General features: G+C 39.0%; 1 protein-coding gene across 3 annotated transcripts; it reads left to right on the top strand.

Moving 5' to 3' along the window:
- The first annotated feature begins 2,241 nt into the window (after positions 1 to 2,241).
- SLC17A2 (solute carrier family 17 member 2) lies at positions 2,242 to 20,953 on the top strand. Of its 3 annotated transcripts, XM_007973503.3 has the most exons (12): positions 2,242 to 2,634; positions 7,255 to 7,363; positions 9,212 to 9,423; positions 12,027 to 12,260; positions 12,346 to 12,433; positions 14,579 to 14,665; positions 16,037 to 16,155; positions 16,278 to 16,439; positions 17,257 to 17,389; positions 17,479 to 17,626; positions 18,434 to 18,524; positions 19,643 to 20,953. In XM_007973503.3, exons 2-12 carry the CDS (start codon positions 7,336 to 7,338, stop codon positions 19,775 to 19,777), a joined length of 1,437 nt encoding a protein of 478 aa, XP_007971694.2. In that variant the 5' UTR covers positions 2,242 to 2,634; positions 7,255 to 7,335; the 3' UTR covers positions 19,778 to 20,953. The 3 variants fall into 3 exon arrangements, with proteins under 3 accessions (XP_007971694.2, XP_072862297.1, XP_037861713.2); XM_073006196.1 differs by lacking the exon at positions 16,278 to 16,439 and having other exon boundaries at positions 2,242 to 2,375; XM_038005785.2 differs by lacking the exon at positions 16,278 to 16,439.
- Positions 20,954 to 25,484: the final 4,531 nt, after the last annotated feature.

The following is a 25,484-nucleotide window of genomic DNA, read 5'->3' as shown; positions in this document are numbered from 1 at the left end:
TAATCCTTGTTATGAAGTTTCTCCCCTCATGGCATAGCTGCTGCCCAAAGGCCCCTCCTTCTAATATTATCTCTTTGTGGGTTAGGATTTCAACATGAGTTTTGAGAGGATACATACATTTCGATCATAGCACATACCATAGGACATAGCACATACCACTGTGCCAAGAATTGTGGATATAGTGATTCTCAAAATGAACAAGATCCCTTCAGAGAGCTTGCAAAATCCAACTATAAAATTATGCTTTTTAAACAAATTATGCAGTTTGAAGAACCTACTCTGAATCTTACTTGTGGCATTGAACACTTTCGGCCACTCTTTCCTGATTATATTAAATATTTACTCTTGTTTGGGGGATCCAGTCTCAGTTACTTTTTCTACCAGAACTGGTACCGGCTCATGTTCTGCCTTGATGCAAATTAAGAAAATATCATACCTTTTGGGTAAATTAAGCCAAGAAAGTTCTCATTTCTTTTCTTTCTTTTCTTCTTCGTTCTTTTCTTTTTTTTTTTTTTTTTTTTTTTTTTTTTTTGACAGGGTCTTGCTCTGTTGCCTAGGCTGGAGTGCAGTGGCGCAATCTCAGCTCACTGCAGCCTTGACCTCTAGGGCTCAAGCAATCCTCCTGCCTCAGCCTCCTGAGTAGCTAGGACTATAGGCACATGCCACAATATCAAGCTATTTTTTGCATTTCTTTGTGGAGACAGGCTCTCCCTATGTTGCTCAGGCTGGTCTTGAACTCCTGGGCTTATGTGATTCTCCTGCCTCAACCTCCCAAAGTACTGGGATTACAGGCATGAGCCACTGCCCCTGACCATTATGACTGTTTTCATTGGCTTATCAGGCAAATGATAACTATAATAAATCAATCACCAGAATTTTTAATTAAAGAAAGGAAGGAATTGTTTCAACTCTTCCTGCTACCCTTCTGTCCCTCAAAAGGGTATGCTGAATGTTGTCCTCCAAAGACATCCATGTCCTAATCCCTGGAACCTGTAAATATATTACCTTATCTGACAAAAGGGACTTTACATGTTTAATAAGTTAAGAATTTTGAGATGGGCAGATTTTCCTGAATTTTGAAGATGGGACCTAGTGTAATCACAAGAATCACAAGGGTCCTTATAAGAGAGAGGCAGATGAGTCAGAATAAGAGAAAAATACTTGAAGATGTCACACTGCTGGCTTTAAGGTGGAGGAAGGGCCAAGAGCCAAAAAATGCAGTGGTCACTACAAGCTGAAGAGAAAAAGAAATGGATTTTCCCCTAAAGCCTCTGGAGGGGGCACAACCTTGCCAATACCTTGAGTTTGGCTCACCGAAACCCATTTTGGACTTCTGACCTTTAGAACTGTAAATAAATAAATAATTGTGTGTTGTTTCAAGCCACCACAGTTGCGGTAATTTACTACAACAGCAATAAAATAGAATTAAATACAGAGATCTGAGGAGTTGAGTAGGATAAGCCTACTCCAGCAGGTTATGTGGGGAGTATGCTGAGACTCACTAAGATGGGGGAACTCAGTTAAGGAAGTTTGAAGCTGATAAAGCCATAGAGGGAAGGCTCTCACCTCATTTTATAAGGGTTGCATCACACTAAGAAAATCCAATAGCAACCACAGTCTCAAAATTAATAATTACAAATAGGACACAATTCCAAGAGTCAGGAGCCAAGCAGGAACTGGATTAGGAAAGACATGCATGATATGAAACAGGAAGGAGGGCTACAATGCAGCTTCCTGGGAAGTTGCCAGGGTAGTCACGGTTCACATTCATTAGGCTGTGGGCATCAAATGCATATGGAAAATCTAATTGACTTAACTGAACTCCTAAAGAGGAATGAACACCTCATTTATTGAAGAGCTACTACCAATTAGCATATGTATTTCATTTGTTCAATAACCCCATGAGTAGAGTATCACAATCCTTGCTTTACTAAAGTGGAAGCCAATTCAAAGAAGTTCAGTGACTTGTCCAAGCTCAGGAAAAACACTAGGAAGTGAATATGGGTCTGACTCCATCTCTTATTTCAGGAGCCCTGCCCTTTCTTCCACACCATGCCCCCTTGCTTTCAGAAAAAAAGGCTTGTTGACTGAATGGTTGTATGCACAGTTCAAAGCAGAAACACGCAATGACATCTTTTGAGATACTCTAACAGTGAGAACTTGAAAATGAAGTTAAAAATTAAGCAGCAAAGCCCAACCGAGGCTTTCTGAGAAAGTGGGGCCAAACCTGGTGCTGTCTGACTGCCAGGTGGCTCATTATTTATCCCTGTAAAACCCTGCAAAAGTATTTGAAAGGGAAGAAGGGACAGAAAACTCCCTCCTTTTCCAAGTTAGCCTTATAGTCTAGGGCTTAAAATACTGGTTTAATGGTGAAGGTAAGTGCTTTTCTTCTTTATGGGTAGAAGGATAATAACTTACCAAAGGTCCATTAAGGGGAGGGAACAGTTTTAGGAGAAGTCAGAGAAAAGACACTAACAGCAACATAAGGATCTCCATCTGGTAATATTGCCTAATTCCAAAATGAAGAGACTTTCTGAAAAAGATAACTGATTCAATCAAGACCCTAGGGCAAGGCTTGAGAAGCCACTGGTACCAATGGACACTGTGGACAATGGTCATTTCTCCAAGGACGCTGTGAGTATTAACTGTGATGCTGTGATTAGTTGGACTGGGTTTGGCTGTGGATGAAATGCTGATCATAACTGACAAGATTTGTGTTTGGGACTGTGGCTAATGAGTCTTTTCAGACTTCTATATGAATTTGAAATAGTCCCTCAGGAAAAGGAGAACATGGCTGGGTGCGGTGGCTCACGCCTGTAATCCCAGCACTTTGGGAGGTTGAGGCGGGCAGATCACTCGGGGTCAGGAGTTTGAGACCAACCTGGCCAACACGGTGAAACCATGTCTCCACTGAAAATACAAAAATTAGCTGGGCGTAATGGCGCGTGCACCTACGTGCGTGCCTAGCGCACGTGCCAGCTATTCAGGAGGCTGAGGCAGGAGAATTGCTTGAACCAGGGAGGTAGAGGTTGCAGTAGCTGAGATCATGCCACTGCACTTCAGCCTGGGTGACAGAGTTAGATAATAATAATAAAAGGAAAGAGAACATGACCAAAGATGAATAAGACTGAAGGCAAGAAAATTGTATGCTTGGAGAGATCACCTAGCTTGTTGCCTTCATTGTACAGCTAAGAAAAGGCACCCAGGGACATTGTGGTCAGCACCAATTTCTCAGAAAGATAGGCAGTTCATGAGAGGGCCCTCAGTTTTTCTCACACTGAAGGAATTGCTTCTTCCTGTGTTTTCTGGTGAACCCCTCCCCACTCATCTTGTGGATTCCAGGCTAGAAGAATCCACTTTTGAAAAGTAGCATTTAAAACCAATTTAACAACCAATCGAAGGCACTTTTATAGAAATATATTTCATTTGCTGTAGGCCTGTACTTACGGATCTGAGAGGGCCAGACTACCAATATTGTGACTGTTTATTATTATTGCTGTTGCTAGTATCTAGAATATTATACAATGTTTAACACTTTGCAATTTAGAGGCATGTCTCTTTTTTTTTTTTTTTTTTGAGACGGAGTCTTGCTCTGTCGCCCAGGCTGGAGTGCAGTGGCCGGATCTCAGCTCACTGCAAGCTCCGCCTCCCGGGTTCACGCCATTCTCCTGCTTCAGTCTCCCGAGTAGCTGGGACTACAGGCGCCCGCCACCTTGCCCGGCTAGTTTTTTGACCCATATTCAGACCCATATTCACTTCCTAGTGTTTTTGCCCGGCAATTTTGAGGCATGTCTCATAGCTTTGTTTTCACTCCAAACTGCTCAGTGAAGTAACATTATCCCAATTCTTCCCATAAAACAGTGCAAGTCCTGAGAGTTTATGAAACTTTACCTGGTTTACTCAATTTGGGAATGGCAGAGCAGAATTCAGTCCTTGAATACCCTCCCAACTGCAGGTTCATGCTCTTTGATCTAGGTGTAACATTTACTCTGAGTAAACTAGGACACTGGGCTAACAGAGATGATGCAAGACAGGCTGGATATTAGGAGAATCTAAGAGCCATCTAACAACGATTATAATAAAATCATGAGTTCTAGACTTAAAAAAAGGGGAAAACCTGTTTTTTCACTTATGCATATACCATAATATGTACATTATTGATTTTTTTCTCAAATTCAACCTATACTGTGTCAAGTAATTGTTTTTAATATAACATTTTCCTTTAACTTAATTTCAATTCAGTTTCCTGTGTCTACTTACAACTTTGGCACTAGAATTCACAATTTTTTTTTTTTTAGAGGTATAGCTCCTTAAAGGGAAGGGTTCTGACACTGTTACATGTTCTCAATTGTTTGCAAATAGGCTAATAATTATTCCACTGTCTCTAACTACATATCAACCATGCCAGTGTTCAGGCTCTATAATTTTATTAGCTTCTGTGCTTATTTTGGAAAAATATTTCCCATTACTATGAAAGACTTCAGTTTAGAATGGTTTGGCATGTTAGCCTGATTTCTGCATTTGTCTCATGCAAAGGAAAATAGGAAATGAAGAACTGAAATTACCTATTGATACAAAATCAAAGTAGCATTTGAAACCATAAAACTTAAGTAGGGCTTTTCATCCCTTCTCATTAGACAGCAGGAGAGAATGGGAAGAAAAACTGAAGTGATGGGTTTGTGATACAATTCCAGTAACATAAAGAGCAAGGAGAAGTAGTTTTGTTGTGTTTATGTTTAATATTCAAAGCTCAACTTAAAGGGATTTTTCATCATCAAATTTCCTTCTAGAATAAATGATTGGAACTTGATTTAAAATGTACAAATTCTCCTGTATAATACCTCAAAATGGAGCTATCCCATTGAGTTTTAAGCTTGTGCTTAAAATATTATGAAAATAAAGGGGAAGTTGTATTAATAGGTAGAACAAACAGCAGTCTGGGCATTAGGGGATCTGGTGCTGGCTCTGTGCAACATGTGGTTTCAGGCAACTTTTCAAATTTTCCGTACACAAATTTTCTTATCAATAAAATGAACAGTTGGGCCAGAGGATCTCTGAGTCTCTTTCAGCTTTCAGTGTTTATAAGATTGGAGAAGTTGGTGGGAAAGCTTTAAGTGGAGTGTAAGTAATTGCAGCTGCATGTACATTTAAAGAGTTGCCTTCAGCCAAGCCATGGGATCTTGCATAAAAAGTGAAATCAAATAGAAAACGGTCCAAACTCTGGGTTTGACCACAGGTGACTTCAGCTAGGATCTGAGTGTAGAGCAATGAGCTGAACTCCTGATGTCCAGATGTTAGCAAGACTTGAAGGCTTTCTAAAGCAAAGCAACAACCAGTATCTATCCTGGTGCTGACCTGATCTTACTAGCAATTGGGCCTCCATTTGGGTCCATTGTACAAAACAATAACAACAACAAAAACCCAAACACCCAAAATTCAAAATTTAGATGGAGAGACATTATTCTCAGAATTCTAGAGATACTTGGAAAGCAGAAAACTATACTTGCCATGCTGATGAAGTCCAATTATTGTTCTTTTAAACACATTTAGCTACTTCTGAATATAAAATGAGTATCTACTAATTATTTACAAAATCACTTGGTAAATATAGAAAATCACAAAGAATGAAGTAACCATCCTGTTTTGTAACCCAGAAATAGTCATCACCGGCACTTGTGTGAATCAGTTTCTATTCCTGTATGTGGACATGCATAGTGCACCCTGCTTTGTACACTAGAGTACTAGCATTTTTCTAATGTAATTCAATATTGTTGAAAACATTTTAAAATAGCTTCCATCACAATAATCTATCAAATTGACTTGCCAGACTCTCATTATTAGGTTAATTTATCTCTAACATTATGCGGTCATGAGTAATACTACAAAGGATATTTTTGGACAAAATTTTTCATCTATGCCTTTCCTTATAATCCTTCAGCCTAAGGTCACAGATTAGGAATATCTTTAAAGGTATGGACAAGTCTTTTAAGTTTTGTGTGCAAAAGCAGTGCAAAGCCTTGAATGACAAAATATAGGTTTGATACATGTGTTTTTTGTTTGTTTGTTTTGAGATGGAGTCCTGCTCTGTCCCTCAGGCTGTAGTGCAGTGGCACGATCTTGGCTCACTGCAACCTTTGCCTCTTGGGTTCAAGAAATTATGCTGCCTCAGCCTCCTTAGTAGCTGGGACTGCAGGCATGTGCCACCACACCCAGCTAATTTTAGTATTTTTAGTAGAGACGGGGTTTCACCATGTTGACCAGGCTGGTCTCGAACACCTCACCTCAAGTGATCCACCCACCTCAGTCTCCCAAAGTACTGGGATTACAGGTGTGAGCCACTGCACCCAGCCGATACATGTGTTTTTAAAGTCATAGAAGCTTCAGATGTCTTCAAGGATTTTAAAAAATTTAAAAAGTAAAGTCATAGAAGCTTCAATTTAGGAAAGAATGGAAAAATGATGATATTTTTAGGATATGGATTTTTCCTAAAATAAACAAAATATATGTATCCCCAAAGATAGTTTGATTAGTGTACAAATATGAAATTAAACATGTCCATATTTAGAGCTGTGAATTCTCTTTGCCTGTCACAATAGCTGGATTTATTCACAATTATAGTAAGAAGTCCCTGTTCATTATAATTTTCTAGGTGACATGAAGACTGTCAGTCCAATCAAGTGTCCACATTATGTGTAGCAAATATGAGAATAAACATTTTAAACTTTTAATTGTAATACATATTAGTGTTATGTAATGCCATCCTTCATGTTCGAAGGCGCATGGAACATTGTTCTGGTGGTACAGAGGGGAGAGAAACACCATCAGAATGAAAGGAAAGACCGTTCTGGAACCTTACTCCTTCGCTCTTGAGCTTAGTTTAATTGTCCTGTCTTATGGTCTGCTACAAGCAATACTACTCCTCACCTTTGCATGCTTCTGTGTGGTTTAATAAAGTACATGCAATTTTTCATTTAATTCTTCCAGCTGCACTCAGAAAGGAGCCTTATCTTCATTGAACAGATGAGGAAATGAATGATTAGATAATTTAAATGACTAACTCTAGGTCACACAGCTGGAACTTATAGCCAGATTTCCTTTTAACAATCCTGTAACCAAAAGCATACCAGTGGTGCCCTATAAAATGTAAGTTATGGAGCTGTGTTGGGTCAAAACTTTTACTGATGCTAAGAGGAGGCAACATTAACAAGGGGAAATTATTTGTGTATTATGTTTTGGATTATGTTCTCTCCATAGATAAAAGACTGTTGTAGTAAGAGATTCAGGGCACAGGGAAACTCCACCACAAAGCGTGGTACCATTTCCCACAGAAGCTAAATGGACGGGAAGCCTGCCACCAGGAAAGGTAAAGCCACTGCTCTTGTTTGCAGGCTATGTTAATAAGCTGAAGCTTATTCCAACCCATTTACACATCCCTGCATCACACTGCCCCTTGGTAAAGATACTCCCAGTGTAACATTGGAGCCAGCTCCAGCCCCAATCCTATTGCTTTTTCCTTAGACCCGTGAAGTCATCCGTCAGAAATTAAGCCAAATAAGCAATACATCCTGGGATCTAGGGAGTGGAATAAGTTTTGGGAAAGTCTTTTTTTTTCTTTTTTGACAGAGTCTTGCTCTGCCTCCCAGGCTGGAGTGCAGTGGTGTGATCTCAGCTCACTGCAACCTCTGCCTCTCGGGTTCAAGTGATTCTCATGCCTCAGCCTCCTGAGTAGCTTGGACTACAGGCATGCACCACCATGCCCAGCTGAGTTTTTGTTTTTTAGTACAGACGGAGTTTCACCGTGTTAGCCAGGATGGTCTCGATCTCCTGACCTCGTGATCCACCCGCCTCGGCCTCCGAAAGTGCTGGGATTACAGGCATGAGCCACCACGCCTGGCCCAGGAAACTCATTTTAAACCAACCTACGTATTAATTCCTACTATAATATTCTCGCCAAACGGCTGGCTCTTTCTCCTGAGCTTGGAAACCTCCAGTAAAATGGAAATAATTATTTCCCAGACCACCACTCTTATCTGTGAGCTTTTTTGGCCATTAAAAATTATTTCTTCCATTATATTCTTATCTGTGTCTTCATAGGTTTTCTCTTCGTTTCGCTTTAGTGTTTTCCTTCAAATAAGCAGGAAAAATCCAATCTATCATGCACATGGGAACCCTTTCAATATTGCTCTGTAGTTGTTCCACTTTATGGGGATGCTTTTAAAGAAAAAATTTGTCCTTTCAATACATTGAATATCTTCCAGCAGCACATCACCTACAAGCTTTGTAAAAATAGTTCTACACATTAATTTTTTTTTTTTTTTTTTTTGAGACTGAGTCTTGTTCTGTCACCCAGGCTGGAGTGCAGTGACATGATCTTGGCTCATTGCGACCTCTGCCTCCTGGGTTCAAGTGATTATCCTTACTCAGCCTCCCGAGTAGCTGGGATTACAGGCATGCACCACCATGCCTGGGTAATTTTTGTATTTTTAGTAGAGATGGGGTTTTACCATGTTGGCCAGGCTGGTCTCGAACTCCTGACCTCAAGTGATCCTCCTGCCCTAGCCTCCCAAAATGCTGGGACTACAGCACCCCACGCAATTTTTATTTTTTTAAGTTGAGCATATGTGAAGGCAGGGCCTAGTGACACACAGCAAAAACATTTCCAAGTAGACATTACACTAGGGAATTAGTCGAAGTGTTCTTTTAAAGTACTATCTCTCAAATGTATTAAAAGAGAATCCTTGGATGTGCAATACCTTAATTCAAAGGCAGCTCATTATGTATAAACTCTCAAGCTTTGTGATAAACAATGTGCATAACAGATGGGACTATTGACTTACAGCCCAGAGAATTTTACTGATGCTGAGACGGTTATGTGACTGGCTCTGCCACTGTCTTCCCCATTCACTTCGTTTTGGAGCAATATGACATAAATGCCTTACATTTGGGTTTTCTCTATTTATCATCTGCTTCCTACCCCCTTGAAAGATAGCCATATTTGCTTTACTTGGTTATAAGATCCCATATTCAATGTCTTGAAGCCAACCAAATCATTTGACAAAATGGGTTTGTAGTGCTGGCTATTTTGGTGAAAAAAAAGACAATGAGATTTCATGACATCATCCAAAGTTCTATCAGATCTAGCTGTGGGAGAAAGGAAAAGAAGGGGGTCTCGGTCAGGATGCTCATTGCATACATGTGTGTTGTTCTCTAGGTCCAGATTTCTGTTCATTACGCTATGGGCTGGCTCTTATCATGCACTTCTCAAACTTCACCATGATAACTCAGCGTGTGAGTCTGAGCATTGCAATCATTGCCATGGTGAACACCACTCAGCAGCATGCTCTAACTAATGCCTCCACTGAGAGGCCTGTTGCAGACGCCCTCAATAACTCCAGCATATCCATCAAGGAATTTGATACAAAGGTAAATATGACAGAAAATAGGGCTCTTTGTTGAGAGGAAAAAACTTTGAAAGGAAGGCATAGATCTTGATTCTGTGGAGTATAGAAGTATACATTTCCAATGACAAACTAAAACTGACTGGAACTATTTTTCTTTGAGACATTGATTACTTCTATGATAAAAATAAGATTTCATTGAGATTATTATGATTATAAGGTGGGGGAAATGTAGGATTAAATGTGAAAATTTTTGGCCGGGCGCGGTGGCTCAAGCCTGTAATCCCAGCACTTTGGGAGGCCGAGACGGGCGGATCACGAGGTCAGGAGATCGAGATCATCCTGGCTAACCCGGTGAAACCCCGTCTCTACTAAAAAATACAAAAACCTAGCCGGGCGAGGTGGTGGGCGCCTGTAGTCCCAGCTCCTGGGGAGGCTGAGGCAGGAGAATGGCAGGAACCTGGGAGGCGGAGCTTGCAGTGAGCTGAGATCTGGCCACTGCACTCCAGCCTGGGCGACAGAGCGAGACTCCATCTCAAAAAAAAAAAAAAAAAAAAAAAGTGAAAAATTTAAAAATAGAACAGTTTATGTGATGTCTTCAATGAAAAACTAGGTATTACCTGGGCACATTCTTATAGGTTACTCAATCCTATCCAGTTCTCTGCCTGGTTTACTGTTTCTGAGCAATTTTATAACCCTGTAAATTCTATATAACAAATAGAAACGCAAACAATTCTTGTCCATAGCTTTGCAAATAAATTTTGCCAAGAGAAAAATCAGTTAAAACTTTTCTCCACTCACCTCCCAGTTGAAATCAGCCAATTTTGCTGTTTGTTTGTTTATTTATTTTTTGAGATAGAGTCTTTCTCTGTCATTCAGGCTGGAGTGCAGTGGCGTGATTTCAGCTCACTGCAGCCTCCACCTCCTGGGTTCAAGTGATTTTCCTGTCTCAGCCTCCTGAGTAACGGGGACTAAGGGGGCGTGCCATGACTGCTGGCTAATTTTTGTATTTTTAGTAGAGACAGGTTTCACTAGGCTGATCTCGAACACCTGACCTCAGGTGATCCACCCGCCTTGGCCTCCCAAAGTGTTGGGGCTACAGATGTGAGCCACTACACCGGGCTCTGCTGTATATTTAAAGTATATTTCAGCATTGCTTCCTGCTTGTGTTACGCGTGATTCTTTGAGTTTTCCTTTGAACCAGTTATAACATCTTATTTATTCCCTCCATTAATCAATGAGTTAAATAAAATCTTTGCTGTATGCTTATTTTACATTTATATGGAAACCATGAATTTACCCAATTAAAAAAATTATCCTTTAAATTATCTTGTACTGTACATTTCCAATGTCATCACTATAATTCATGATTAATGATTTTATTACATTGGACCCAGCTTATTTACAATGAGTACATAAATTTATTGTCTCCAGTCTTTCCTCCATTATCCCATCTACATATCCACACTGAGTAGATTCACTATTCAAGTATCTTGGATACCTTCAAGTTGTCAAACATACAGTGTTCACTGGGCATGCTGTGTTCCTCCGGAATTTGGACCTACTTCTCAGCACACTCACATCTGCTATCAGTGACCCATGGAAAGTTTTTGCTCTGAGCAAGCCAGAGTCCCTGTTAGTTTCTTCCAAATGCTACAAGTTCACTTTTGCAAATTTTTCCAATGAGATAAAATTTTCCTTTTTGACTTTCTATAAATCATAGTCATTTTTCAAGGGATAGTTCAAATATTGCTTCCTTTCTGGGACCTTCCTGAATTATTCTTTTTCCTCTCAAAGTTGCTTTTTCCTTTATATTCATCCTCATATCTTGATTCTCACATGATTCACATACCTTGTATTATTTATTGTTTTTTTGAGTGGGTAAAATATTTTATATCATATTTTATATCCTTTGGATCTCTACTTTATAGCATGATGCCAGTTATTTAGGGGCCTTATTGCATTTATTTTTTATTTTATTTTAAAATCTATTTTATTTATTTATTTATTTATTTTATTTATTTTAAAATCTATTTATTTTTAGGTAAATATTCAGGTAATATAACTTATATAATTATTCAGGTATTTTAGGTAGTTATTTTAAAATAATTCAAATTATTTATTGAGTTATATCAGAAGAATGTGATCTTATTCATTTGTAATATATGTTTTAGAAACTCAGTTCAGCTAGGGTGGACTATAATTCCCAAACTTGACTTTTCTTTTTAATTAGGTACTGATTTTGGTTAAGAGTTCAGTAAAGCTTTGTGTGTGTGTTTTAAAAATTCTTTGATATAAGAGTCAACATGTTACTCAACTTTTACTAGAAGCAAAATAGAGGAAGCACTTTCACAGATGAAATATCTCTCATTGTTTTCTTCCATTTACTTCTTCCTATTATTCATCTATATAATCATTTTCTTTACCTCTTCATTTTTTCTGTTTTTCTCTCCTTCTAAGAAAGCAAATTAGGGGTATAATTGGTTGTTTGGGAAGGTAGGAAGAATATAGAGAAAAACAAAAATAGATGTTTTATAGTAGGGTCTCACCAACCTCAAGCAACTCTGGCTGTAAAGTAGATTTTCATAATAGGACTTCTTGACAAAGAGTTTTCCTATTTTCCCCCAGGCCTCTGTGTATCAGTGGAGCCCAGAAACTCAGGGTATCATCTTTAGCTCCATCAACTATGGGATAATACTGACTCTGATCCCAAGTGGATATTTAGCAGGGATATTTGGAGCAAAAAAAATGCTTGGTGCTGGTTTGCTGATCTCTTCCCTTCTCACCCTCTTTACACCATTGGCTGCTGACTTCGGAGTGATTTTGGTCATTGTGGTTCGGACAGTCCAGGGCATGGCCCAGGTATCCAGATACTTTCTCATTATGGGTGGGATCCAGATTCCTGAATTCTACAAAATATCAAAGGTCTTAACGATTTTCATTTCAGGGAATGGCATGGACAGGTCAGTTTACTATTTGGGCAAAGTGGGCTCCTCCACTTGAACGAAGCAAGCTCACCACCATTGCAGGATCAGGTAAGTGTGCACACATGGGTCATAGCTTTGTCATCTGTTCTATCCTACTGTGTCTTATCATCTATGAATCAAATAGTTTAGGGAAGAGGGAGAAAAAGTACTACGGAAAAATTCAACAATATAAGACGGTTGCATCACAAATAAGAAAGATGCATCTGTACAGTAAACACATTGAGGCTTAGAAGTAGAAGAAACCACTGTGAGCTAGGATTCAGCTCAGAAAAGCCTTAGTAGTCAGAAAAGCCTTGTAGGAAAAAGTTTAAACCTTTAAGAATTGCATACATGGAAAAAAGATCAAGTAAGCTATATATACACCATCTTAGCAATGATTTTGCAGTGAGAATTAAGGCTACCACAGCTCCAAGTGGTAAGGAGAGAAATGAGGCTAGAAGAGTTTGGAGTTTCTGTAGTTTCTGTATTATTCTAAGCTTTTGACTATTCTATTGTGAGCTAATTAATTCTCACAACAACCCTTTCATGTAAGTACTATTTTAAATTCTTATTTTATAGAGAAGGGAGTTAAGGAAGGTGGAGATTAAGAAAATTGCCCAAATACAAATAGCCAGCAGGTGGTAGGTCTGAGATTTAAGCCAGTGCAAATTTTAGCCCCAGAGCAGACACTCTCAATCACTATGCTAGACTGCCTTTCCATGGTATGTGATCCTACTAAGGCCTCTACAACTTTATCATTGCTATTCTTCCCAGCCCGTCATGCTGACAGTATATACTCGAAGAGCAGAACTAAGATTCCATCAAGCTTCTCACTCCTAGGTCCACTACACAGCTGCATCCTGCAGACTTTTACCTCAAGTAACCCTCCTGCTTTCTTGCTTCCTTCCATCACAGTTGTCCCCACCTCCTCTATTTGCAAATATCTGCTGATATTTCTATCTGCTGATCTCTCTCTCTTCTAGACTGGTTTCTTTCAACTTTCTTTCCACCAAAACCAAGTTATCTTGCTAAAGGAAAGATGAGGCATTTTTCCTCACCTGCTTGATAATTTTCAATGTGTTCTTTCATGTTTACAGACTAAAGACTGACCTCTTTATTGCATGGATACAAAAGTTCTCAGCCATCTGGCCCCAACCTTATTCCACTCAACTCCTCTGTGCAAGCATGGCTCTAGTGGCACCGGACATTGGCTGCTCACCATACAGATCTGCACTGCACTTCCCTCTGGCTCTGCTCCCATTAGTTTATATGCCTGGAAAGTTCTTTGCCCCTGCTCCTTGTGCCAAAATTCTATCTATCCTATTGTGTAGCTTATGTAAAAACTTCCTAAATCTTATAATTATTGTCAATTATTATTATTACATCCATGCACAGTGTAGTTTTATTATCATATTTATATTTTACACCTTTTTTTTTTTCCACATTACAGGTTGGAACCCATTAGTGAGTCATAAAATCCATTGAGTGTGTTAAAATCATTATTTTAAAAAATGAATAGAATAGAATAGAATAGAATAGAATAGAATAGAATAGAAATTGTTGGAGTGCATTGGACATGGTAAAGTTAAATATTGATTCATGAAACCATTGTCTGAGGCATATGTGTGTAGTTGTGTGTACAAGTGTTTATGTATATTGGTGTGTGTGTTATGATACCCTGTAAAATGCATTTCTTACTATGGGTCTCTGTGAATTATGTTTCTTGGTTTTTTTTTAAATGTAGACTCTAAAGCCTACATGGCATTTCACTAGTGACAATCAATTTTATTCACATTTTTCTCTCCAATTGGACCAGAAGCTCTTTGAGGGCAGGGGCTGTATCTTACTGAATTTTGTAAGTCTTTCATTTCCTGCCCCCAGCCTCATATTAGATCATACAAGAATGCAACTGTAATCACAAGAAAATACTAATGGGCTATGATAGCAGAGAGTTGCTGTGACAAACTAAGGGATTTAGATTTGGTCACGTTGGTGTTGAGGAGTCATTGAAGAATCAGAGGGTGTGTTACTATTATTTATTAATTTTAATTATATCATATTACTTTATTGTGGAAAATCTGTGAACAGAAATAATTACTCTCATTGCCCAATAATTCTAAGCCTGCCACCTCACTGTTGGCACAATGTTTAGAGAGGCCATGAAGTCTCAGCCTTTGCTATTTTCATAAGTGTTTTTCTCCCTCTTCCCTTTAGGGTCAGCATTTGGATCCTTCATCATCCTCTGTGTGGGGGGACTAATCTCACAGGCCTTAGGCTGGCCTTTTATCTTCTACATCTTTGGTGAGTCACTTTCTCTTAAATTCTAATGCCTCCATTTCCTGAGCATCCGTTTTGACACCTACATCACCCACATTCTTCCTATATGAAAGAAAATGTCCTTTATCAAATGGAAGATGATAACAAATGTCAACAGTTGGTATCATTTTTAATCTAGTCACACAACTTGATTAACACCTTCCTGGTGGTTCTGGGAAGCCACATGCACAGGATAGAGGAGTTGACTATTCACATGGCACTGACTTGTGATGCAGTCTTGTGCTTCCATATTAAGCATCTTCTGCAGAATCTCTACCACCACATCTAAAGTGCCTGTTACATGCAGTTAAGATGTCAAAGATAGTGAAGTACATCTTCAATGTGTCTTCATATTTCATTATAATTATTATTTTTGCCCAAGATGCCATTCACCTATTCTCTACCAAGTTCATCTTGCAAAGCTCAATTCAAATGTGCCCTTCCCCATGGGCCTTTCCAGGGCTTACTCTATCAGAGTCTGGCATTCTTTCATATACGATATTTCCTCTCTAGGTTATGTTGGTGTGTAATTATTTATTTCTCCTTTTCTTTCCACTAAACTGTGAAATGCTTGAGGCAAGGAATCCATTCTATAATGTTTTCATCACTTGGGTGTCATGATAGTGCCTGATTTTTAGCTTTAAAATAAAAGAATCAATGAATCCAGTAAATAGAGGGAATTTAAAGAAAACTAGTCCTCAGAATCTTTTAACATAGAATGTTCTTCAAATAACAAATTCCAATAATAAGACAATTTTCTACACTTGATTTTGTTGTTATAGCCAAATGGTATCACTAAATATAGTCCTGGTCTGAATGGCTTTCTCATTAATGGTGTTAATTATTTTGGTTTGTGCATGTTAACCAGGTATTGTACAGAAATATTTCTTTTGGGAATCCATAATGGATGTATGGCTTGAATACAAATAACACTGTCTCTTGTAAGTGCATTGGAAATTTTTTCCTGCCACATGATTTCATGGAAGGTGGTTTCGAGTATGTGTGACTGCAATCCTGACTATTCAGATCTTCCACAAGACAATTTATGTGTGCATTAAGAAGTTGCTGCTCAAAATACATAACACTATAATCATTGGAGGCTTTAAAGTAGTTAATCAGCTATACAATGCCATGCTCATGTTATCTCCAGAGGGCTCTGACATTGACAAAAGGTGGCTTTCTAATTGAGACATAGTATCTTAAAAGCTTTAACAGGTTTGTAGAAGGATTGAAAGAAAGAATGGGAACATTTAGGTCTTTATGGTAGAATAAGCATTAATTGATTAGTGTGCAAGGAAACTCCCTTCCCCTAGTAAACAAATCTACCTAAAAACTAATTTTATACCTTCTTCCCAGGTAGCACTGGCTGTGTCTGCTGTCTCCTATGGTTCACAGTGATTTATGATGACCCCACGCATCACCCATGCATAAGTGTTAGGGAAAAGGAACACATCGTGTCCTCACTGGTTCAACAGGTACAGTGCACACCTTGTACCTGTGGCCCATGCAGAGGTCTCTAGGGCAGGGTGTGGATCTCCTCCGAGAGGCACCATCTTGGCTGCTCTAATACTCATGCTGATTAGATATTTCTTTTTAGCCCAGTTCTCCTAGACGTGCTGTCCCCATAAAGGCGATGGTCACATGCCTACCACTTTGGGCCATTTTCCTGGGTTTTTTCAGCCATTTCTGGTTGTGCACCATCATCCTAACATACCTACCAACGTACATCAGTACTCTGCTCCATGTTAACATCAGAGATGTGAGTTTACTTCCTATACTTCTATGAAAACGATAATGGTAATAAGGAGAAAGAGTTCTGTGTTACCTATTACATTCTGGCTTTACATATAACCATTAATTTAACCTTCACAATGACCTTGAGAGAGGTGTTGTTATAATTCCCTTTTCACAGATGTGGAAACAGGACACTTAGAGGTGAGATAATTTGCCTCAGGTTGCACAATACTAAGTGGTAGAGCTGCTGTAGCATCGGTATTCTTAACCACTATGCTATACTAACACACCAGCTGATTCCAAAGTTTCTTTTAGAAATTAATATTGTTGGGCTGGGTACAGTGGCTCATGCCTGTAATCCGAGCACCTTGGGAGGTTGAGGCAGACGGATTATGAGGTCAGGAGTTCAAGACCAGCCTGACCAATATGGTGAAACCCCATCTCTACTAAAAATACAAAAATTAGCCAGGCATGGTGGCAGGCGCCTGTAATCACAGCTATTCAGGAGGCTGAGACAGGAGAATCGCTTGAACCCGGTAGGTGGAGGTTGCAGTGAGCCAAGATCGTGCCACTGCACTTCAGCCTGGGCACCAAAGTGAGACTCCATCTCAAAAATAAAAAACAACCAAGAAATCAATATTGCTTTTCTCTGGAGCCCAGAGTGATGCAGCTTCTGGCCCTCTTATCTGAGACAGTGTTCGTCTAGTGTAAAAAATGATGCTAATTTTCCCCCAAACAACCCACAATATCATGGGAGTAAGTTAATGGCTGGTCTGTGTAACTGATAAATTTTGGTGCTAACATATCTCTGTAACTACTCTGTATAAATTTCCTTCCTTCAGAGTGGAGTTCTGTCCTCTCTGCCTTTTATTGCTGCTGCAAGCTGTACAATTCTAGGAGGTCAGCTGGCAGATTTCCTTTTGTCCAGAAATCTTCTCAGATTGATCACTGTGCGAAAGCTCTTCTCATCTCTTGGTAAGGATAAGCGTGTGGGCTCATTTAACCAATTCCTTTTCTGCACATGGTCTCAGAGGGTTCCCTGACAGCATGTCCTCATTGCCCAGGGCTCCTCCTTCCATCAATATGTGCTGTGGCCCTGCCCTTTGTGGCATCCAGTTACGTGATAACCATTATTTTGCTGATACTTATTCCTGGGACCAGTAACCTATGTGACTCAGGGTTTATCATCAACACCTTAGATATCGCGCCCAGGTAAGAGCTCTACCTGTTTTTTCCCCTCCTCCAGACCCCTCCAGAGGTGTTAGACCTTAGTAGTCACCGTGAAACTCTTTAATGTTACTGACATGCACTAATGGCAGAGAGACAAATAACTACAAATGTTTGTCTATGGCCATTTTTAGAACAACAAATGTGGCATTTTTAGAACACCAATTTCCAGCCTTGGCCAGTAATCATTTTGATAAAAAGCTTCCCAAGGTTCCCTAACAGAGATTGAACTGTGTATGCTGGGAAAAGGCCCACACATGTGATTTAGAAAAGTTTCCATGGTGTTGTTCATATTAGCTACCACATATATATTCAGTCATAGTAAGCCAGCTCCTGTGCCAAGACTTGCCATGTATCAACACATCTAATCCTCACAGTTACATTAGGTAGGTCCTATTGTTATCCCCATTTTATAAGGGAGAAGGCTGAGGCACAAGGAGATTAAATGGTGTGACTATGGTCACATAGAGGCAGAGCCAGGATTTGGACCCAGGGAGTTTGGCTTTGGAGTCTGTGTCCTGCCCGTTGCACAAACTGGCTTCTGCACTGAGCTGCCAGGGTAAAGAAACTCAGTTCCCAGAGAGACTGCATTGCTCCCTGGTTATTGACTCCGTAGGTTGGTAATTTCAGGTTTGGCAAATAGACATTGCCCTGAATGTCTTTAGGTGAATGAAAAACTGCATTAAGCAAAATGACTTTGCCATAAGAGCTGAACTGTGTTAAAGTTGAGTTGCTGTAGAACCTGTAGGTGGCTTTCTATATAAAATCATTTATAAAATCATCTTTCCACAGATATGCAAGTTTCCTCATGGGAATCTCAAGAGGATTTGGGCTCATCGCAGGAATCATCTCTTCCACTGCCACTGGATTCCTCATCAGTCAGGTTGGGCCAGTTTATTGAACATCTTCAAGTGGCAGGTATTGTTTTAGGTGTTGTAGATACACACAGTGCTCACAAGGTCTGGATGGCAACACAATTACTCTGTTTACATGAGCCTCTAAATCAGACTCCGATAGGTCAGATTTCCCAGGGAAAGAAAAATATAAGCTTATTTTCTCAAGATGAATAGACATGAGATTGATTAAAATGAGCTGTTCTGGTGCAGAAGACAGCATGTATGGCTTCCTAGAGGTACATGAGCATGAAACAATTCTTAGTTATGAATAGAATGAATGACACATGTCAAGGAATAGCAAGAGATGAAAACAGAAGGGCATAAGAAGATCATGAAGAATATGTTCAGACTAATTCCAATTTTTAAAAAAATCACAAAAGGGAAACAAAGTATCCCAAGTCCTGTTTAAAGACAATTTAATGGCTGAAAAGAGATTGGCTGTGAGACATTGCAAGGAGGATTTCTCAGTGTTTGGAAATGCAGGCTCGTGAGGAAGATGAAAAGACAGACCCAGTCAGGGATGGAAGGACTGACGAGAACCAACTTACAAAGAGAAGTTTTATTTTTACTGTATTTCTATGTGATCAAGTTGCCAGGTTAATATTTGACTAAACTGCTAGGAATCCATATAATGACTATAATGCTGGAAATTACTTAGTAGGGCTTTCTGAGGAGGGTCACACAGAAGACCAAATAGAACTCGTGTTGAATTGGGATGGGTTGTAGTGATAGATGTCAACAGCCAAAACCAAACCAAACCAAACCAAACCAAAATAAAAAAACAGAGAAGACACAAACACGATGCCATGGTGCCATTTTAGGCATAATTTTAAATCAGTAATATTATACATTGAAATCCAAATTTTCAGAAAAACATTAGTGTATTTTATTTTTATTTAAAGGAATAACCATCTCAACTCAGAACCCGATGTGCATTTTGGCCATTTTGTTTCCAATAGTTTCATAAACTTTCTTAAGTAGCTACTGCACATTGTTCATTATATTCCTTGTGATCAACATTGCAATACACAACTTGGAGGGCTTCTAGAACTGGTGTAGAAGGAGCTTGTGAGATTGATCATTTTTCTGTGTTTTTTACCTCTAGGATTTTGAGTCTGGTTGGAGGAATGTCTTTTTCCTGTCTGCTGCAGTCAACATGTTTGGCCTGGTCTTTTACGTCACATTTGGGCAAGCAGAACTTCAAGACTGGGCCAAAGAGAGGACCCTCACCCGCCTCTGAGGACATAAAGTTACAAACTTAAATGCAGTACTGAGCATGAACTTTTTAAACATTTTTTACTTATCTTCATATTCTTGACCATAGACTCAGCAGTTCTTAACTCTCGCTGTGTGTTAGTCTTCCCTGGGGAGCCTTTATAAGATACTGATGCCTGGGACTCACTCCAGAGATTCTGAATGAATTGGTCTGGAGTGGAACCCAGATACCACTAATTTTTAGATACTCCTTAGAGGTTTCTAGCATGTACCTGGGGTTGACAACAGCTGGACAAACTTGAAAATCCATGTGGCCTTTGAATTTTCCTCATTGGAAAGTACTAAATAAATAAAAATTCATGTGAAAATGATCACTGATAAATATCTTCACAGTGGGGCAGGTTATTGGATACAGAGAAGAGCTGCTCAGAATTGTAACCATATGTTACAGATCTCAGCACCCATCAGAACTGTAAAGCTATAATCCCCAGAATTAAAGTTTTTATTATTTTTTATACATTGTAAAACATGGACGTTTATTTATGTAGTTAAATTCTATTAAAATTTACATGCTAAAATAAAATAGACCATTTTCAAATTATTTAGATTCAGATATTTCCATCAGATTAAGCAGATATTTATCCTAGCCCAATTGCAAGAGATTAATGATGAGAAAACGATCAAGAAAAGATTAAATAAATGAGGTTAACTTATAAATCAAGGACAGAGAAGATAGAATTGGAAAGCTTGTATTGTGAGAAGAATGGATGTAAAGGAAGGCAATGTAGATACTTCCAGAAGGGATAGCAATATAGTTTAGACCATATGATGAAAATTGGAGGGAGATGACAGAGACAGTTTCAAGTGAAATGACAATTTATATGGGGGAGAAAAATATTGAAGATATAACAAGATGAGAAAAGGCATAGAAATGTATCGCGTACAAGGCATAGAAATGTATCACATGCAAGAGAAGTTCTTTTTGAGGGTAGAAAAAGATAATTTAACCTTCTTCATATTTTTCTTACTTTCCCAAGATACTCAGGCAGCATCAACTCTAACAGGAGATAATTTGGCTCCTAACACTTAAAACATATCCTTTAGGTTGTCTCCTCACACAGAGCTGAATCTGGTTTTGCCACATGTCTAGAGAGGAGGTTCTCACCATATTTTAAATCCTATTTAAAAACTGCTAGGACAAGAACTTTGGGCTAATTCAGCAGATGAAGAGAATCTCCTAATGCAAATCAACGTGTATTTTTGAGCAGATTTTTCAGAAAAACAGTGTCAGGCCCTGAGAATGATACTAAGATGAGAACATTGGTTTTGCCTTCATGGTATTGACAATATAAAGAGAAAGGGGGGTTTTCAGAAAGCCAAAAGAAGAAGTAGAAGAAAAAAGAAAGACAGAATATAATAGGTAGTCAAATTATGTACAGAAAAAAGAGAAAAAAAGACCAAAGAAAGGTGGGGGGCAGACAACCCAACTAAAAAATGGGCCAATGACTTGAACAGGGACTTCGTAAAAGAGAAAATGCAAGTGGCTCCTTAATATATAAAAAGATGTTCAACTTCATTAGTCATTACAGAAATGAAAATCAAAACTACAATGAAATACCACTATAAAATTAACATAATGGATAAAATGAAAGACGATAGAAGACAAAATGTTGCCAAGCGTGTGGAGCAACTGGAACTTTCATATGCTACGAATGTGAACTTTGGAAAGCTGCTCAGCAATATCTCCTAAAGTTAAATGTACAATTCCAGTGACTCAGACGTTTTACTTAGAAATGCACATATACATCCATAAAACATGCACAACAATGTTCATAGGAGCACTATCTGTAATAGCCCAAACAGGAAGTTGTCTGTTAAGAGAAGAATGAGTAAATAAGCCACGGTCTATTTATATAGCAATGAGAATTAACAGACCCTAATACATAATAGACGAATGGGTCTCATAAACACGATATTGATTGAAGGAAGACAAAAGGTACATTCTTTTAAAGGTTTATAAAATAGTTTTTAAAAACAGCTACAACCAAACTGTCCTGTTAAAAATCAGTGAGTGATTTCCCTTGGGTGAGGATGGGGGTTGTGGCTGGATGGATGGTACTTAAGAAGTGCTCCTGGAGTACTAGAAATATTTTATTTCTTGACTTGGAGGTGTGTTTACTTGGTGAATATTGTACATTTATGATTTGTGCACTTTTATATATGTAGAAAATAAAACAGAAAGCAAATTCAAAGTATCATCCTTTTGAGAGCTTCTGCTCTGTTTGACTTCGTTTTGACCTATGGAGCAGTTGGGAAGGGGTCTTGGTCCTCTGCTTTTTTTTTTTTTTTTTTTTTTTTTTTTGAGACAGAGTCTTGCTCTGTTGCCCATGCTGGAGTGCAGTGGCTTAATCTTGGCTCACTGCAAGCTTCGCCTCCCAGGTTCACGCCATTCTCCTGCCTCAGTCTCCCAAGTAGCTGCAACTACAGGCGCACGCCGCCGCCCCCGGCTAATTTTTTGTATTTTTTAGTAGAGACGGGATTTCACCATGTTAGCCAGGATGGTCTCGATCTCCTGACCTACTGATCCGCCTGCCTCGGCCTCCCAAAGTGCTGGGATTACAGGCGTGAGCCACCGTGTCCGGCCCCTGGTCCTCTGCTTTCATGTTCTTCTTGGTCCTCTTCCACCTTCTCTTTTCTTGGAACTTCCAGTATCAGAGCAGGAAGGAAGGCAATGGGATAATTGATGCTGTCAGCTTTTGGATCAAACTGCAAGTTCTCAAACAGCAAAATTAATGAGCGCAGGCTTCGAAGAAACCATGACCCTGAAAGCATCAGTTGCTTCCAATTGCATCAGTTGCCACGGGTGGTAAGAACAATGATGACTCAGCATGCCTAGATATTCCCAGCAGGTTCTCTGACTGATTCCTGACAGATGACTTTGGTGTGTCAGACTTTCAGGGTATTCTTTCCTCATGTGATGGTTTGAGGAAGAGTTACCATTCACATTCCTAATGGCTTCAGAATAGATGCAATTGTGAACTGGTAGGAAACATTTCTAACTCATCTCCCCTCCCCATCCCTAAAGGATTGTTTCTAACATTAATAGTCATGAAAATTAATTCACTTTTCTCAAATAACCTATTGTCATCTATCTAATCATGAGATGACCTGCTTTTTCTCCTTGACTGTTAAATATTGTGAATTATATTAATGTATTTCTTAATGTTGAGCTTTCCCTTGAATATTCTTTTGATGTACAACAGAATTTGATTCACTAATAGTTTATTTAGGACTTTGGCTGATGTACTGATGATATATGAGATTGGCTTTGTATGCACACATGTATTTTGTGTATCTTTTTTGTGTCTGGATATGCAGCTTATGCTGATTTCAAAAATAAGAAAGGAGAACTTTCCTTTTTCCTCATTACTCTGAAAAAGATTGACTAGAATGGAATTTTTATAATTGCTATTGTTATTTGAAAGCTTGAAAGCATTGGTTTGTAAAAATTATGCAGGCTGAAAGCCATTTTGAGGAGACTTATTTGATAACTTTCTCAATTTCCTTCAGTTATTGGTCTTTTAAGGGGTTCTGTGTTTTTCTTTGATCAATTTTGACCATTTATGTTATCTTGGAGGATCATCTATTTTACACACTATTTACAGTATATTTGCAAAATTTTCAACTGTTTTATCAGACTAACTTTTTACTAATATATTCATTTTATCTATATCTGAGGTTTTAGCTTCTTTGTACTTCTAACCCAATTGCATGTGTGCTTTCTTTCTCCTTCATTAGACTACTTAGTCATTTACTAATTAATAATAACTTGTTATTTATTTATTTATTTATTTATTTATTTTTGAGACAGAGTCTTGCTCTGTCACCCAGGCTGGAGTGCAGTGGCTTGATCTCAGCTCACTGCAACCTCTGCCTCCCGGATTGAAGTGATTCTCCTGCCTCAGACTCCCGAGTAGCTGGAATTACAGTCATGTACCACCATGCCTGGCTAATTTTTGTATTTTTAGTAGAGACGGGGTTTCGCCATGTTGGCCAGGCTGGTCTCAAACTCCTGACCTCAGATGATCCACCTGCCTTCGCCCGATCTCAGCTCACTGCAAGCTCCGCCTCCCTGGTTTACGCCATTCTCCTGCCTTAGCCTCCCGAGTAGCTGGGACTACAGGCGCCCGCCACCATGCCCGGCTAGTTTTTTGTATTTTTTTAGTAGAGATGGGGTTTCACCGTGTTAGCCAGGATGGTCTCGATCTCCTGACCTCATGATCCGCCCATCTCGGCCTCACAAAGTGCTGGGATTACAAGCTTGAGCCACTGCTCCTGGCTGTCTTTTTATTTTATAATCTATTAGCTTTATCTTTTATCAAGCTTATGTCCTATTTCCCTTTGCTTTACTTCATATAAATTTTGTTTTGGATACTTTATTTATTTTTCATTCATTTGTATTTAATTATGAAACAGGTTAAAGCTTAGAGGAAAATTTCTCCTCTAAGTCCACTTTTGTGGGCAGATTACATTTTGCTGTGGTGTGCTCCCAAATTCATTGTTCTTTTAATGTTTTATTTCTCAAGTTAATAACCTATATAGTAAAAAAGCAGCTGTTGACTCTCAGCTTTTTTTTTTTTTTGTAGATACAGGGATCTTGCTGTGTTGTTCAGGTTAGTCTGAAACTCCTGGCTTCAAGGGATCCTCCTGCCTTGGCCTCTCAAAATGCTGGGATGAGACATAAGCCACCATGCCCAGCCATGTCTCTCTCCTTACATATAATAAGAAAACAGATACACTGAGGTATCCTGTCACCTCACTCTTGGTTTCATTACTGCTCTCTGGAAATTTTGCTCTGACGTTTTGCAGTTAATGTATTAATTTTGCATTGAGTAGTTTCCATACAAGAGTTATAGCATTTGCATTCTATTGGGTATTATACTTGCCACTGTTATTTGAACATAATTTGAGGACTGAAACCAAGGTGAGGCAAGTGAAGTGCCCAGGGAGCAATATTTAAGGAGGCGTCCTTTTTCAGGCTCATGAAGAATAGAATTAGCACATAAGAGTGAGTGCCTCCTTAATTTTGAGTACTGGACACTTCTTGATCACTTAGTATAGCCCTGGACAATGAAGTGTTTTTTGTTTTGTTTTTTCATGTCCATCCTTTATCCTTCCTCATCTCAAAACATTTCAATGGAGTATCTTTTGAAGCAGTACTTGGATGAGACTCTGAGTCCCAGAATAATGAAGAATTTCTTTCTTAGTACTCTACATGATCACTGTGGCGCCTTAATACATTGTAATATTAACTTAGCTGGCAACAGAAATTTTGTTTTGCAATTTGTCTTATTCAGAACAGTATTGACTTCCTGCTAGTCTCTTCTGATGTCCAATATGAGGAAGTCTAGTTGGTCAGCTAATTTTTGTAGGAGAGCCATGTTTAGGCTAGTGCTATAGGATTCTCTTTACCCTGGAATTTCTTCACCAAGGTGTCCCAAGGTGTTAATCATTTTCCCTTGCTTTTTGGCTGGTGGTCTTAGAGTTTCCTTCGATTTTGTTTTTATTTAGTGATTGTTCTCAATTTGTTGTGTTTTCTTTACTAAGACTCTCTCATCTATTTATCTGTATGGTAAAACTTTGTTGCCCATCTTTCTAGTTTCTGCTGACTTTCATTTTTGGACCTTTTGCTTTTCTTTCTCCATGGACTTTTTGGTGGTAGAGGCAGGCAA

The sequence above is a fragment of the Chlorocebus sabaeus genome, chromosome 17 (genome assembly GCF_047675955.1).
Source record: "Chlorocebus sabaeus isolate Y175 chromosome 17, mChlSab1.0.hap1, whole genome shotgun sequence".
NCBI classification, from domain to species: Eukaryota; Metazoa; Chordata; class Mammalia; order Primates; family Cercopithecidae; genus Chlorocebus; species Chlorocebus sabaeus.
This window is presented reverse-complemented; position numbering and strand designations above follow the sequence as displayed.